At 31.5% G+C, this 17,796-nt stretch overlaps 1 protein-coding gene across 1 annotated transcript; it reads left to right on the forward strand.

Annotated features, from left to right (window-relative positions):
- Nucleotides 1-10,453: 10,453 nt before the first annotated feature.
- On the forward strand, nt 10,454-11,551 carry LOC11440494 (uncharacterized protein At5g65660). The gene is made up of 2 exons (XM_003628797.4): nt 10,454-10,822; nt 11,049-11,551. The coding sequence occupies exons 1-2, from the start codon at nt 10,604-10,606 to the stop codon at nt 11,226-11,228; spliced, it is 399 nt and encodes a 132-aa protein (XP_003628845.1). The 5' UTR covers nt 10,454-10,603; the 3' UTR covers nt 11,229-11,551.
- Nucleotides 11,552-17,796: the final 6,245 nt, after the last annotated feature.

Below are 17,796 nucleotides of genomic sequence, written 5' to 3' on the forward strand. Positions count from 1 at the left end.
TGTTACTTAAGTTTTTTGGACCTTCTCTTCTGGCGACTTACTCCCTAAGTTACCTATAATAGGGAAAATGCATAAATTACTTTATTAGCCGATTATTTTGACCGAATATTTTGTCTAAAGGTTCGACTGCTCGGGCCTGATGGTTTTGGTGGATAAGTAAGGGAGGATGCCCTCACGGGCCTAGGCGGCTTGTCTAGGGCTAATTGGATAATGAGATCAGTTCCCACATTTATCTATATGGTCAATTATTTAAGATACGTGTCCAAAAAGTGAGTGTTTTTTTTTTGTCAAGTAACATAATAACTAGAAATTCACCTTTTTAAGGTGTCCGGGGTCGAACCCAACCCTTACATATATTTTACGATGTCCTTATCAACTGAACTAATATCTCATAAACAAGTGAATGAGTCTTTGAAGAGTATTGGTCTTGGCATTCAACTTGAGGATGAACATATAAGAAATAGAATACATGATAGTAAGGTATTACATCGTTCTGGTTCACACTTTGGGCACACAAAAAATAACGGTGTTATTGGCATTGGTTTTGTCAATGGAGATCATTTGGTTCAGGTGAAATTTCTAACTTAAGTTTAGGTATTGGTTGCATATATATTTGCATAGTGCTAATTTAATTAGTTTTGTTTAGGTAAAATATAGGATTAATAGGCCTTTACCCCCTGTAATATAAATCACTTTTAGTTTTCTCCTGTAAATTTTTTTTGTCAGATTTCGTCCTTGTAATTTTTTTTTTGTTTTTGGAATAACCCCTAGGCTAGCTGACTGTGTACTTTCGCTGATGTGGCACGCTGAGTCACCTTTTTCTGATGACGTGACGCGCTGACTGTATAATTTTTTTATTGTGCACACGTGGCATTTGTAATTTTTTTTATTAAAAATAAAAAAACGAAAAGAAATCTTAAAAAATACCGGAAAAATAAAAAAAAATCTGGAAAAATTAATATGTATCGAAATTTTCGAAAAAAAGATACTTAATTAAGTTCCTGAAAAATTCCAAAAAAGATCAAGTTCCTGAAAAAAAATTTGAATTTTTTTTAAAAAATTTTGAAATATATTTTCTTATTATTTTAAAAAAATTCGAAATAGTTTAAGTTGTCGAAATTTTTATAAGAAGTGTTATTTTTATTAGAATTTTTATAAAAAAAAAAAGGTAAAATTCAGGAATTTAAAATATTTCAGGAACTTAATTCAGATTTTTTTTTATATTTTTTTTGACAATTTCGATATATATTAATCTTTTCCTTATTTTTTTTTTAAATTTTTACAGATTTTTTTCATTAATTTTTCTAGAATTCTTTCATTATTTTTCATTTTACCTGATTTTTTTAATCATTTTTATTAATTTTTCCAGAATTTTTTAATTTTTCCGGTATTTTTTCAGTATTTGTTTTCATTATTTTTCATTTTTATTAATTTTTCTAGATTTTTTTTAATTTTTAATTATTTTTTAAAAAAATCACAAAGCCACGTGTACACAATAAAAAAATAAATAATAATAAAAATTATACAGTCAGCGTGCCACGTCATCAGAAAATGGTGATTCAGCGTGCCACATCAGCGAAAATGCACAGTCAGCTGACCTAGGGGTATTCCAAAACAAAAAATTTTACAATGACGGAATCCGACAAAAAATTTTTACAGAGAGAAAATCAAAAGTGACCTATATTTTAGGGGGCTAAAAGTCCATTAATCCTAAAATATAAGCTAGTTAGCTAGAACATTTGTTAAGCTAGTTTTCTTGATAAATGAATAAAATCCTATTGTTTTATTTTTTAAGGAAAAATCCTATTGTTTAACATTAGTTTCATGGAATGACTTTCATTGTGATTAGTAATAGACAAATTGTAATTTTATCTGAAGTGAATTTGATTTGTACTAACTTAGTATTACATTATCAACTGAGATAATTTGATTTGTATATACCAATACCAAATTTCTTTCCGTTTGACATTGGTATCTCAACTATATCTTTCTTTGTAATTAATCTTCATTGTTATGGAACTTATTTTTTAACTATTCACCTTTTTGGATCTTAATTTTTGCCTTATAGTGGTAGCTTGCCTGCTTGATGATACATTTTAGTTCAGCAATTGATCATAAAGATGGCCAAGGCTAGGGTGGGAGAGCTTGATAGGTCTTCCACCGTGGGAGAGTAAAAAGATTTCTTTTCAGCCGTTGGATAGTGAAAGTTCTATGATTACTATCATGCGCTAACAACACTAAATACATTTTATCTCATCTCACGTTTTCTACTCTCTCCCCTCTTGGTTCTTCCTTGTCCAAATCCACCCTTGTAGAAATCCACCCTTGCTCTGTTGAAGATTTGTGGAAAGAATCATTATGCTATCAGCTAAGAAACAAATCTAAAAACATCTTTGTCACCCTTTCATGCTCCCATTATTTTCGTCGCCCTTTATTGCTCATTCATCAATTGAAGAAAAGGAAACGTCTTTGTGTCCGATTTTTTTTAGAGTTACTTTTAGTTGAAGTTGTTTAATTGAATTTTAAACATTTCTTATTCTAACTATGGAACTTTCTTTGAACATTTCAATTGAATTTGAAACTTATTGTCAAATTACCCTACTGTTACTTTCCAGTAAAGTTCAGATTCATACTTCTCTTGAAGAAACAATTTTGCTTATTTGATAATATATAATGGGTATCCATTTGAAGTTTAGATCCATGGTTCTCTTGAAGAACCGTTTCTTATTCCAACAATGAAAAAGTTCAAAAGATTTTTGGCAAAAACTTAAGAACTAGAAAAATTCTGGAAAAATAATGCAGTAATTGATATAAAATGGTTATGTTGAGAACTGTGTTTGGAAAACATTTCCATGTGTTGCTGGAGAAAAAAAAACAGGGAGAGAAGTTGAAGGATTTACAAAGGAGAGAGAACAAAAATTGATAGGGTGTGGGAGGGTGTACGATGCACTTGCTGCTTTTTCACTCACTCACGGTGAGAGACCTATTAAGCTCTCCCACCCTAGAAGGCGCCCATAAAGATTGACTGTGATAACTAATTTGATAGGGCACGGGGAATTACGACTCTCTCTTTCAAATAAATATTTTGAGAAAAATTTGATTTAACAAAAACCGTACACTTCAAAGTGTAGCAATTGTACATAATTCATCACATGAAAAATGTATTTGTATTGGAAGATAATAGGTGTTTTAGTTATATCGTATTCATCGTATTATACTTTTCAATTTTCAACACAGTGAGGTTTTATCACTTTACTTATTTATTTAAATTTTTGTTTAAAAATTGAATATTTACACAAAATCTTAGTAGTGTTAACATGTAGAAAGTATAATATTTTAAAAATATTAAGTTTGAAGTTTTTTTTTTCTTTTCTTTTTATCAAAGAACTAAAATATTAAAGATATAAGATGTCTGAACCAATACAACATAGTCACGAAGTGGATAACATGTGAAAAGAAAATCTAGATTTATTCCTTGAAAAGAAAGGTCCTAAGGAAAGAGGTGACTAATTCTACCATGGTACAGAAAAGCTAGGCAGATTATGACCATTCTTGGCAATAACAATTGCTACAAGACTACCCTCTCTATGAAAGTTTGTACTAAATTATTGATATTCCTAGCCATGCTTTAGCGATTGAACCAACTATTTTATAGTTGCCAAGATAGCTTTTGAGGTATCCTTTTGGACACATGTCCTCATTCCGGCTGAGTTAAAGTTAACAAACTTCACTTTGATCACATGCTTCTTCTTTTCTCTCTCTACCTTAGTGCTCTCAGATAGACTTGGATAATGTTGTTCAAAGCATGAAATGTTGGCTTCAACATTGTCCTCTTCCACCGTAAGTCTCTTGTCATGTTGGCTTAGAGTGTCCTCCTTCACCTCTTCTACTTCATCCCTCTAAAATTTGGAAAGAATCTACACACTCTTTAGGGCTGCAGCAGAATGGAGAGATGATTTGGAAGCAGGAGCCATGGTTTGGCATGAAGGGATCTTTTCACTTGTCAAACTAGCATAGTTGGTAGTTACATGTTGCGGCATAGGAACAATTTCATATTCATTTGTCAAACTCAGCAGAATGGAGAGATGTTGCAGGCTGATGAAAGGTATTCATATTCAACTGTTTCTCTGTGGATCCACCCACCAACTCAGAGGGCCTAACATCATCAGAAGCAGATGCCTCTAGCATATTGGGGGTCACCGCAGAAGCATCCACATCAAGGGTAGTTTTGGGAGGGCTTATGGCATCAACATACATGCTTGCATAAACCTCCAAAGCACCCAAATCTTCAGATAAAGCCTCACCATCTAACTTTTTATCATCACTGCAAAGCACATCAAAAGAGTTATCGAGCATAAGATCTTGGTTAGCCAAGGTATCTTGGTTCCTAGCAATGTGTGTTGTTATCATTAGTACCATGAGTATCAATTCTGACAAGGCTATCAATAAGCACAAACTCTTCAGTATGTCTCAAAGTATCAGTAGTAACTTCTTCTTAGAAATTCAAAACTGTAGCTTGTGCAATATCATGAGGGTCAAGTTGTTCAACTTCTACAGGGGAAGGATGATTCTGATTGTCAGCCAAGTTACCAGTCCGATTCTTGTCAGGACAAGATCTTTTTCATAAGGGGTTTCTTCTTACCAAAGTCCTTGTTGTCCTTAACATGATGAGTTGCCATTTTCGTACATTGCTGAATGGAATAGCCTAAAATTTATAGTGCGAGCAAAAGAGTGGTTGCCTTTCATACTGAAACTCAACAGGGAAGTCAAATCATTCTCTTTCAACAAGAATAAAATCAAACAGTTTACCAGACATATCAACATCAACTAGGATTCTAGCATAAATTCCAAACAGCCTAGACTTAGTGGCATCATCAATAATCATAAGGGTACCTACCCCATAAACAATTTCAAAAAGTTTTTGTTTCCTCCAATATTCTTGGGGAAGGTGCATCAGCCTAACCCATATTTGAGCGTGTGTATGCACCTTAGAGTGAGGATTGAAATCAGGTGACCAACAAAAAAACCATAAGATTCCAGGTTTAAGATTGATAACCCATTGTCCTAGAATTTTCCTCATATCCTCGATTGAATTAAATTTGAACTCAAAGCAACCTTTTTTAAGTAGAACAACATACCAATTACTCAGAGAGGGCCAAAGTGATTTCAATTTGAGCTTTAGAGATTGGGTTGTTAAGGGCGAATCATTTCTTTGCAATGTGACTCTACCATGAAGATTTGTGCTACAATCCCTAATTCTAGCTTCATAGTTATCTTGGGAAATGTTGAATCTAACTTTGTCACCAATTATGGTTTTGGTAGGAAGTTGAGTTACCTAAGATTCGCAAGAAGCCGCCACCGCCTGTGCAAAAGTTTTCATATGGTTTTCCAGCACCACTGTCGCCCACGGAGCTAGGAAAGGAAACAAGAAAAAATATGTACCCATCAGAAGAGGTAGCAAGGGAGACAAGAAGAAACCCCATCAAGCAAAGAGACCAAACCTTCACGAGAAGAGAGGAACTTCGCCGGAGAAGCAACACCCAAAATAGAACCGCCAGAAAAGCCAATGAACAATGTAGAAGAGGAGAGAACAACAAGATAGAAGAGAAAGGGTGAACAAAATAAAGGAAAAACCATCATCGAAGCTTTAACAGAGAGTGGTTAAGTCACCAGAGCAAAACAGTTACGGGGAGAAAAGAGAGAAATTTGGCGATACATTTTTTTGTTGATTTTCTCAACCCTGGTTCAAAAGTAAACAAATACAATAAAATGTAATCTAAAAAAACATGATATTTTATAATAGAGTTCATCCAATTGTTCTCATGCATCCGACCGTATAGTGCTGCGATATATTTATCTTATAATTGGAATTTTAGGGTTTACATAATGAAAGCTTAATCACATGTTCACTTATGAATAAACTAGAAATCGTATCCAACATAATGAAATATGGGGGATGGGGATGCTAAATGTCCATATGTTTGAACTTCAGATATTTTAAGGTGTGATGCTAGCATGTGTGTTGTTTGTGGAAACTGTAAATTGTGGTAATCGTCCTTCACAAACTCATGGACAACAAACTTTCCATTCTTTGAACTAAGTGCAATTCATGCTTTGCAATCAGTTCTTGTTTCAGCTGTAGGATTCTTAACTAAATAAGATCTCTTGTCCGACATCTGATGACCCTGCTGTAGGTGACATAAAATTGAAAGTTGCAGAAGATACAAAATCGATAGCCGAAGTATGAAAATTGGAGCCCGATTTTTGCTTAATTTTGAGACTTTCGTGTCGGCAAAAATCGGCACTATAAATATAAACCTTATCAGATGAAAAATTAGTAGAAAAACATGGTTTAGAAGGCAACAAATAAACTAAGGTTTATAGAGAATTCTTTTGGCAACAAACACTATGGTTAGAACTGTTGTTATTCACCTTGAACAAAACACTATTAGGATAGAGACTCTTGGTCACGAGAAGAGATTCTGGACTTTGGTAGAATTAAGTTTGAAGGCTAATTCTTGTAATCCTATGATATTTCTTTGTAAAATAAACTTGTGATTGTAGTGGAACGAAGAACTTCTTTCTCCCCCAAAGTAGGTCAATATTGGACCGAACTAGGTAAACACATTCTTTTGTGTTCTTCTTCTTCTCTCCTCCTTACCGTTTAATTTTTGCTTAAATTATATTGTCAACCACTTGATTTGATTGTTTGGTTTATTTTCTCCACACATCAAGTTTTATTGGTGTGATTTTTACAACGAATTCACAAAAGACCCCTTGCAACAAACAAACTTGCACGATCTAATGGAGTTGTCTTTATTTCTTTTGTTGAAATAATCCTTTCTAACACCAAAGTCAGTTTCTTTACCATAATCAACCCAAAACTGCCAAGCTTATTTGAAAAACCTATCTATTTTCAACACAAAAACAAAGCAATTCACCAACATAGCTTATTTTAAAATTACAATACACACGTTCGTTCGTTTGAAAAACATATAGCATATAAATATACATCAATAGTTTTATTTGAAGATTGTTTAATTTTTGATAAATACGTCTAGCAAGATTGTTATGTCATGCATCATATGTAAATTTTTTATTTTTATTTTTAACAAAATATCTTCCCCCTCTCTCATGTGAACCGTCGCCTACAACTCTAGTTTATTCAATTTCATCCACACTAAAGAGGGATAATTTAGAGTTAATTTTAGACTGAAATCATCATCTTAATCGATTTTTCTTCTACTCTTTTATTTAAATAAGTGAATTTTACATATATTTTTCTTTCATGATTTCGTTGTCTTAGTGTGATGTTGTTTTGTTATTCTGCCTTTGCGCGACTATGTTTTTCTTTATTGTCTTGTAATCACGGTGCTTGTTCGGTTTAAATTGTCGAACTAATTTCGATCAAATGCAAATTCAATTAATAACTTTGGTGTTGTCAACAATAACATTTTTTAGGCAACCTACATTAAAATTAAAATATAATAAGTCTATATTTCTGAGCAACATACCTTAAGTTTCACCCTGTGATTCACTAATATTAAATTTATCAAAATATGAATATGATAGTACACAATAATGCACAATATGAATATTGTTCGGCACGTCAAGAGTTTCAATTTTGAACTACTTCCTAGAGTTTATCAAAATTTTAAGTTTTTTATTCACAAGAAATCAAAGAATAGCATAAAATTATTGATGACTTTATCAATTTTGTTCTTATGGTTTTAAAATAGCCCTTTACTTGAGAAAATAACAAATCCTCAAAGTTTCCAAGGATTTATCACTTGCTTGATCGATGATATTCCTTGTTGTGAGAACTTGGAGTACAAAAGCAAACGTGGCATTCATTTGAGACATTTTCAGATAGAAGAAGCAAAGAATAATTGGGCATAATAAAACCTAAAATACTAAAATTGCCAAAGAAGGTCCTAATTAACAAAGATTTAAGATCTCCATGCCTAACCTAATTAACAAAGACGGTATGAGTGAAGCTTATTTTTTGTTTAATTTTAACAAAACCACATAGAAAATGCCTTTTTTCAGCATATATACTTCTAATCAAGTGAATGCTTTGGCATCTTAAATTAATATTTTAAAAATTAAACTGAATTAAAAACTAGTTAGTTAGAATGTCACCCAAAATAAATTGGTTCGCAAGTTTTTTAGTTTGGATATTCTCCGCATATAACTAAAAAAATAATAAATCAAGTTTGATCTCTAAAAAAATATATATCAAATTTGATATGATTAGATTCTCTTTCAAAGAAAAAAAAAATTTCTCTCAAAATTGTTAACATCATCACTGCATTCACAACTATGAATTTGAATCCAATATTTTTTATTAAATTAAAGAAATTTGAAACATCTCTTTCAAATGGTCTTAATTAGCTAATTCATATATTGGTTCAATCTTTTATTCCATTTATTAAATATTTTAGCATTTTTTTAATCATTCAATTTAGTCTTCTTGAATTGTCAAACGATTTTCTATTTTACAAGTTGAATTATTCAACTATGACTAAAATATCTTTTGCTTGATTTTCGATTCAATTTTGAGAATTTTAAGATTTAATTGTACTTTTTGTTCTCTATGCTAATGAAAATAGTATATTTTTTAATTGAATTATTTTATCACTCAATTATTAATATGTTTGCATGCATCATCATCCTCTACCGTAGAAACTCAATCTCCTTCACACGGAAGCACCGTAAACTACCACTTCATATCTTCACCGAACAAATCATAAATAAATAAACATACCGAAATTTCAATCAAACTAAAATCGTACAATCTAACAATTTTAACATTATAGTTGACCTATAATTTTACTGACAAGTGATTCTAATCCTTATTTCTCCCCTAAGAATATTCTAATTCTTATATAGAAGAGACAAATGATTGCCGCATTAGCTCGATATGTAACATGACTGATCAGTGATCACTGCAAAACTAAAGTTTATCTAAATTATCTTCTCTTTGTAGTAAGTTCAACGAACCTAAACTTTGCTTTATTTATCCTTCATTTTTTATATACATCTACTAGCATAGCACTATATAAGGTTAGGTAGGTTAAAGTAAATTAACATTAACTAACACATTCAATGATTAAATGAGAAAATTTAATGTAACTTGCCATATCCGATTCTGACAGCACTAAAATAATAAATAAAAAAAAAAAAAGCATGTGAGACTGAGATTTAGGAAGTTGGGAAAGGACAGAATAAAATGAAATAAAGTGGCCAAATAAAAACAGCTTTTCATGCTTTCCAATAGCCGTATTTATTTTGTTTTTCATTTTATCTTCATCGTTCATGTTTCCACTACTTTCTTGCCTGCCACTCTTCTTCATCTTCCTTTTTTACTTTTTCTTAATTTCCATAATCACTTTTTGTTACCACACTTAAGTAAGAATCTAAATCACTTGCACTCCAAGCAAACATTTCTAAAATAGATTTTGAGTCAGATTTTTTCTAATTTTTCTATTTTTTTTTTATAATTGTAGGGGCTAAAATGATGAAACTCATAAATGATAAAATTCAATCGAAACAGTATCTCTAACTAACCATAAAATCAACACATTAATTGATTGTCTTCTTGAAAAGTATGATTTGCTTTCACCGTCTAATCTTAAGTCAACATCTTTTTGAATTGTTGGACTTGGACATGACTTCTATCACTAGAAACATAAGCATGTATTCACACCTTTCAAACAATCCACCACAATTTTCAAGTCTACATTAAACTCCATCAAACCGCGGCCTCTCTTCTTAGCTAACTTAAGTCATTCGTCAGCATGTAAAACTTGACTACATACACAGAAACAAAACACACTAGTTTAGAGTAACCACCAATCTATCGATCATCTTCTTGATAAGCGACATTCATCACGTCCACTTCAACCAATAACTCCATCTCGACGAAGGACATCCACCACAACCAACAACTCCATCACCATAATCAATGAGAATTTCTTTAACCTTTTCTTTTATTTTATTGATATTTTCCACGACTAACTTTTTATTTTACATTTTTCTTTTTCACATAAGACATCGATATCGTTTAATCAAAATTAAATTTTAGTTCAACATATTGTGATAACTCTCTAAATTTTTTAATAGGTTGGTACAACTAAACAATTTAAAATCATTTAGTACCAAGTATTTAATTAAAAAAAAAATAATTTCTTTGATATTTATTTGAGCACGTAATGGTTGTCAACAACACTTTCTCAAGTACTAATTTCAACAATCACCGAAACAAAATTGAAAAACAAACACCAAACATGGACCCTACAATATTTCCGTACTATGGGCAGGACTTCACATGACATAAGATACTAAACAACTTAACAACTTAATATCCCATCTTTACACGTAACTACCCAATCCCATTTCCATTTATCTCTAAATTTTCCATTTCCATACTCTATATAAATACCTCACCATCACCACCAACACAAACACACACTATACCCTCCAAATTCACATTCCAAAAGTGATTCCTTCCCTTCTTTTCCTTCTTTGTGTTCCTCAAACACATGAGTGTAAGAGGAGCTAGAGAAAACAATAACAAAAACAAAAACAAAAACAAAACACAATGGAGAGCCAAGATCATCTTACACCATCACACGTGGATGCATCTCGACCATCCCTTGGTTTCCCTTTGGGCACTGCCCTTCTCTTGATCATCATTTTTAGCTTGAGTGGTATCCTCTCTTGTTGCTACCATTGGGACAAAGTTCGTTCCTTACGCCAATCTTTTTCAGATTCTGATCCTCAAAGTCATTCATCAAATAAATCTAAACTTTACTCCACCGTACGTATTAAACAGCCCTTTTAATTAGTTCTAATATAAATTTAATCCTCTGCATTCGTTACACGGTGTATAATACTGCAGGGTTACTAAACCTAAATTAGTAACTCTGCAGTCGATATTACACCAGTGTGGCTGATGCAGAGGATTTAAAGTGAATTTTTTGTTAGAAAACTTGTGACACATACTAGAATATAGTTTCTAATGCTGTTTGATGGATTGATTATAGGAATTGAAGCAAAACAGAGGAGAAAGTTTTTCAGTGATGATGCCAGGGGATGATGTGCCAAAGTTCATAGCGATGCCATGTCCGTGTCAACCGTCACGGCCGGAAAACATTGTTGTGACTGTCGAGAAGCCGCCGCCACCGCTAAAGCCACCGCAACTACCGATTCCTTTGTATTTGTAAATAATTAGTCGTGTTGTGTTACAACTCTTCTCATCATATGTTGCCACCGTTTTGTTGTATCAATGTATCTATGTTTTTATCATTTTCCTAGGAAATTGTTTTTGAGTAAAAAATGGTGGTGACATGTTTTTTGTGAAGAAAATGGTGGTAACATTTTATGAGAATTAGAAGAGCTTGAGAAGAAAAAATGAGCAAAAAAAAAGGGATAGGTTAGGTAGAAGGTCTTAGTAGGTTTTGATTACTATTACATTTCATTCTATTCAATCCTTGTGTTTTGGTATGTAATGTAACTATTAATTAAAGAGCTCTTAATGATTTCTATATTTTAGTTTCAGCTCTAAATGGTTTTTAAATTTTAGTTTTTTTTATTGGGACTTGTTAATAAGTGTTTTAAAATATTTTTTAGATTTTAGTCTTTTGTATGATGGCTAAATTTTAGTTTATCGAAAACAGAAATTCAATTTGTCTTTCTCTTCCGTGTGACCCATTTGATTTAATGGGGTAGGTTTGTCAATAGTATCCGTCAGATATTGAATAGAGTGATGTTATTTGATCGTAAAAGGATTTACACCATATTTAACATTGAATACAGATAATTTATTTATAATTATCGGTGTGTTTTGAAGAAAAAAAGACATTTTTTTTTTGAAATTTCATCTGCACCATAATAATTTGAATCCTCTAAAATGATTAAAATATAAAATTAGAAAATCAAGAGTTGTTGTTATTTTAACAACTAATATAAAAAGAAGCAATAATGTGTACATATTTTTTTTTGTTTCACAATATAATATAATTAATAGATTTATTATCTTAGACATTTGGCATCACATGTCAATTTTCTGTTTTACTTAACACAATGCATAAATTGATACTAATTGGTTTTATGTTCTAAAGCATTGAGAAAGAACAAAGTTGTACAATCAATTAAGAAATTTGGCTCCATTCCTTATTAATTTATTCTTCATTTTTTGGACATGGCTTTGAAATTTTTTTTATGGATAAATTTTGCTTTTTTTGAACATTATAAATACAGCTAGCATAAAAATATTATTTGGTTGGTGATATTATTTATGAGAAAACAACTAAAAAAATATTATTTGGTTGGTGATAATATTTATGAGAAAACACTCTCATTGATTAGGATGTTACTCTTAAGGGTTGGTTGGTTAGATTCATACATATTCTCCACTTTTTCCCTTCCACAGTTTTTAACCAACAGAGAGTAAATGGATTCTCTAACGACTGATGAAGATGGAACAATTGAGAAAGTGATTTTTCAATTTTATCATGGAAATTCATGTGTCCTAGCTGTTAAAAAAAAAATTCGTGTGCCTTAATAATTGCAAATTGGCGATGTTCCTAAATAGTGCAGACCTATGTAAAGCATAAAGGGGACAAATGTAACAAATCAAAAAGGCACTCATTTGCGTCCCTGAATTCAAATCAATTAATTATTTTTTTACCATAAATTGTTAATATCTATATGGATGTATTTTTTTTTATATAAAATTAGGATCCAGTCCTATCAGGAATAAGAAGGTGCACTCAAAATGATCGTGTATTGGATGTCTAGAATGTGCCACCGTCTTGTTGAAATCATGATTGATTAAATTAGGTGGTAACTAGTAACTAGTCAGGCATTCCATCAACAATGTCAACTGAAATAATGGGATTTACCTATTATGCAAATAAAAAACTCGATTAACAAAAATGTGAAAATTGTTAGGTTTGATTTATGATTAAGATTTGAACTTATGCTCTGCCATTTAACTTTAAGTGTTTGACTTTATAATGCTATTTTTATTTTGTATATCCACAAAAAAAAAAATAGAGGGCGCGAAATTTGACTAGTCAAGTAAATAGGAGTAAATTTGATGCCGAAAGAGTTGATAATATATGATTAGAGATGGTTCTGAGGTGGTGACGGAGTAGGTGGCGTACTACAAACACTTTGATGTTCAAGTTAGTGTTTGATTAAATAGAATGAGAGGTGTATAAGAACAAAATATGTGCATGTCTTTGGCTGTATGTGTCATTTGATAAGTGATATCATTTCATATGAATTAATTGGTAAATATTATTGAAGTGGTTGAGTGATAACACAAAATCTAAGAATTTAAATCGCTATGAACTAAAATGTTCATTTGGAATTATTATGAACACTATATTGATATTTAATTCAGGGACATGACACATACCTAATATGGTGACAGTGAATATACTCACATGATGGATTAAGACGTCACATATCAATTTTTAAAAAATCCATTTTTTCATATAGATTGAGATATAGGCTAAAATGTCCCAATTTTATTTTGTTCGGACTCATTAGATAAGTGATCAATTATGGATTCTATGACTTTTACGTATAAAAAAAAAAAATCTGATTAGGATGAAATAATTCCTCTTCTATGTATGCCTAACAAAAAAACTCTTCTTATATCTCCAACAAGTTTTCAATAAAATTAATCATTTTCAAACAATGGTGTACTCTTGTGGCTATAATGTATAGGATGCTATGTTAAAAGTAGAAAATATTTTTTTAATGTGGACCGTCAATATATAATTAAGGGCACAACACTCTCCAGAAGGGTCAAAACAGCCTTAGGCACGTTCTCTTATGATCGCCGCCTCAAAAGGCTTTTAAAAACATCTAGAACGCTATAAATCTGACTTAGAGTCCAAGTTGCTTGGGGTCTAAGTCACGGAAATACAAGCTTAAGAAAGATTATAAATACCCCTCTTAAGATCATTCTCAAAGAATCGTAAAAACAGATTAAACCTAGTTTCTAATACCGTACTCACTCCAAGTATAAAAGAAAACAAATTATCGAGTTTTAAAAAATTGAATACACAACTTTTTCATATTTCCTTATACAATATTTTTTATATTAATCTCCTTAACTAATGTTCTGGAGATTAGTTAGCATTTTCTTGATAATAAAACGGATATTTAAAGCCAGTGGGGAATTAATGTTGGCCACTTATACGGTCACAAATTTTTAAGACACCAAAGAAAGCTGTAGTAGTTCAAAAAAGTGATGATAGATTATGACCCACTTAGAGTCATCTTGCAATAGGACACTCCAAATTGGCTTATCATGACCTAATTTCACTGTGGAAGTGGGTTTCAACTTGAATAAGCTTCAAGCTATTTTGAATCTTGATATTGTTTGTGCGGTACCATAGTCCATCATAAGTGTGTACCTTTCCGTGATTGTTGCCAGTACATAACACTTTTTACATTCCTCTCAAGTATGAGTAGGGTCCTTAGACAACATGTCCCTACCATCCATCAATTGCTTTTCATTACAGATAGATAATGCGCCCATAGAAAACTATGTTGCTACCTAAGTTTTGCTTGAAAAAAGTAAGTGACCTAATTTTATCTTGCTGATTCAGGGGTGTTTTTGTTTCCATTAGATGCTAAAAATATAGTGGAGGATTAAAAAAATTAAAGAAAGAAACAAAATGACGATTGTTTCGAGTTAGTTTCTCTTATCAAATGATGAGAATAGATTGAGTCTTCTCTTTTTTATATATATAAAAAAACACCATACTTAGAATTTTTGGGTTGTTAGTGGTTCCACGCTATTTACATTTCAAAATAAATAAGTTATCAGCCAAGAATGACATGTTACCGAATTTATGTTCAACTGAGTTTTTTTTTAGTCAAATGAAGGTTAGTCGAGGAAAAACAGTCAATTAAGAGACAATCGTCTCTTTTTCAAGTTCACAGAGCTTCATGAAGGTCGTGAGAGTGTTAAAATCAATCAAAGTTGAGTGGAACTTGCGAACTTTACATTTTGTTTGTAATATGTTTATAGGAAAACTAACTTAGACGACTATTTACATGGGGACACATTCAAAGAAAAGAAATGCATGTATGGATATTGGAGGAAATAGATTACATTCCGAAGGAAGGATAAACGAGCTAAACATATTTGGAAAATGGGAAGAATCACACACCTTTATACTTTAGGGTTAATTAAGTAAATGATCCCTATAAATATTCAGAATTTTGTTTTTAGTCCCTACAAAATAAAATCACACTTTTTAGTCCCTATAAAATTTTCCATCAACATTTTTAGTCCCTATAAAATTTTCTATTAGCATTTTTAGTCCCTATAAAATTTTTCCATCAACATTTTTAGTCCCTAAAATGCTTAAGGAAAATGTCACAGGGACTAAAAAGTGTGATTTTATTTTGTAGGGACTAAAAACAAAACTATGAATATTTATAGGGACTAAAAACTTAATTAACCCTATACTTTAAGCCACTGTATTTTGGTCACTAGGACCAGTGTTTCCTACAAATATCACTCTTGTATATATTTTTATTAAACTCATTCAAACTATAAATCAAACAACTATTTTCGTATTTTTGTCCTTGTGCCTTTATGCTTTACATTTTACTTATTGATGAAACAATATTTAAAAATAGTTAAAAAAATTATTTTTCAGCTACCAAAGAGATTATTGGGATGAATTGTGGATTAGGTTGTTCTCCTTAATATTTTTTGTGACATTGCTTAAAATTGTGCATACAGACTATCAACCACGACGTTTTCAGGATAAAACAACCCAACTACAACTGTATCAGAGTCCTATTGCACTAGAGTCTGTTCTAAAAATACACCATCAAATATGGTGTTAAGAGCACTCTATATGATACTAAGACCTCTATAGTACGGTACTATGACACTAAGATCTGGTACTACGACTACTTTAATATGATATCATGACCACTCCTTAACTAAAGGGACAATGATCCTATAACCACTTTAAATTTGTACCAGAACTTCTCATAATTGAAGGTACAATGGTACTATAACCACTTTAAATTGGTACTATAACCACTCATATATCGAAGGGAAACATTTCTTTGAAGAGAGAAAATTTTCTATAAGAGAAAAATTATCGTGGGAAAAGAAAAGAAAGGGGAGAAGTAGTTTGAAAGTGTGTTGAGAAGAATAAAGAAAAGAGAAAACTTGTAAATTCTTAAATCTCAGGTGCATTTAGGAAAAAGTCATGATCGCTCCTTTTATAATGTTGGAACTAAATAATGCATGTGTCTAAACTAAGCAATGTGAGGCTTAAGTGATTTCGAATTACATTCACTATTCTATTCTACTATCCAACATGGTACTTATAGTTTTGATTTTCAATTCACACACAGTACTCTATGTTTCAACATATATGTATTTCTTAGTTTATTTAGTAGCTAATAAAAACAAAATTCCGCACTTATCACTATTTACCTAAAAAATTTAAAATTGCCGAAAACTCAAAAGAAACCTAATTCTTCATTACCTTTATAAAAAAACTCAACAAAATTATCCAAAAATCCAAAAAATTCATCCCAAAAACTCAAAATTCATTCTTTTATAATCTCGTCCTCTATATTATTCCTTTCTTTTCTTCCCTTCCTTCATAATCAGGGTCTTAAAAACACAAAACTAAATACAACAACAACTATGTTTTATCCCATTAAGTGAGATCAATTACTTGGGTCAAATTATATCATAATATTTTATTATAGATCATATTTTGGTCTAACTAATTAACCTTTAAATATTTCTTAATAGTTCCTTTTAGAATTTTTATAAGTCTTCCTCTGCCTCTTGTGATCTGACTATCCTTTATCTGATATACTCTCTCATTGAAGGTCTTTACTCTACATGTCAAACCAACTAAGTATATTTCCACCATCTTATCTACTAAGCGTGCTACCCCAAATCTCTCCATAATACTTTTGTTTATAATTCTATTACATACAGTCTTATCACACATCCAACACAACATCCTTGTCTCCACTACTCTTATTTTATTCTCATGCTGGTTCTTCTCCGCTCAACACTCTATGACATACAAATTGTCGAACTTACAACTGTCTATAAAAAATTTCCTTTCAACTCCAGCTGGACTTTCGTATCACACAAAACACCTAAGGCTCTTGTATGTTTCAATCACCTAACTTGAATTCATTCACTACTACATAAATGACATTTCACATCAGTGGAAATTGACATTTCACATCGGGTCCCAACCGATGTCACTAAAGGTGATGTTGTATGTCAGTATCATTTCCCATTGGGTACGAACCCGATTCCGCGTTCCTTCCAACTGAAGTGGAACCTCTTTTTTTTCTAAATCTGAACATGTATTTCACAATGGCTTATTTAAGATCCCCGAAGTGAAATCTACATATTTCACATCAGTTATAATTGAAATAGATGTGAAATTTGTTTTTTATTTAAAAATTATATTTTTATAACTTTTTTTAATCTGGAGAAAACAACAAATATATATATTTTGGTACAACTTCTGTTTTGGTGCATTTTTTCTTATTCAAACAACCCTAATTTTTCTCTCTAGGTTTTCTCTTCCATTTTCTTCATTGAGGGGGTGATTTTGGGTCAATTTTTGACCTGAAATCACCTCTCTTCATCTTTTTCTCTCTATTTCAATCTAAATAAGTGTTTTTTCACATAGATCTAGGTTTTCTCTACGCGATTTCGTCATTTGAGTGTGGCGGTTTGTTGTTCGTCGTCTTGTGCGGCGT

This window comes from Medicago truncatula, chromosome 8, assembly GCF_003473485.1.
Source record: "Medicago truncatula cultivar Jemalong A17 chromosome 8, MtrunA17r5.0-ANR, whole genome shotgun sequence".
Taxonomy (NCBI): Eukaryota; Viridiplantae; Streptophyta; class Magnoliopsida; order Fabales; family Fabaceae; genus Medicago; species Medicago truncatula.

Excerpts from the sequence above, each read along its gene's own strand:
- LOC11440494 (XM_003628797.4), top strand. The coding sequence starts at position 10,604 with ATGGAGAGCCAAGATCATCTTACACCATCACACGTGGATGCATCTCGA. Across the intron at positions 10,823-11,048 it reads AATCTAAACTTTACTCCACC|GAATTGAAGCAAAACAGAGG; the intron begins GTACGTATTAAA and ends GATTGATTATAG.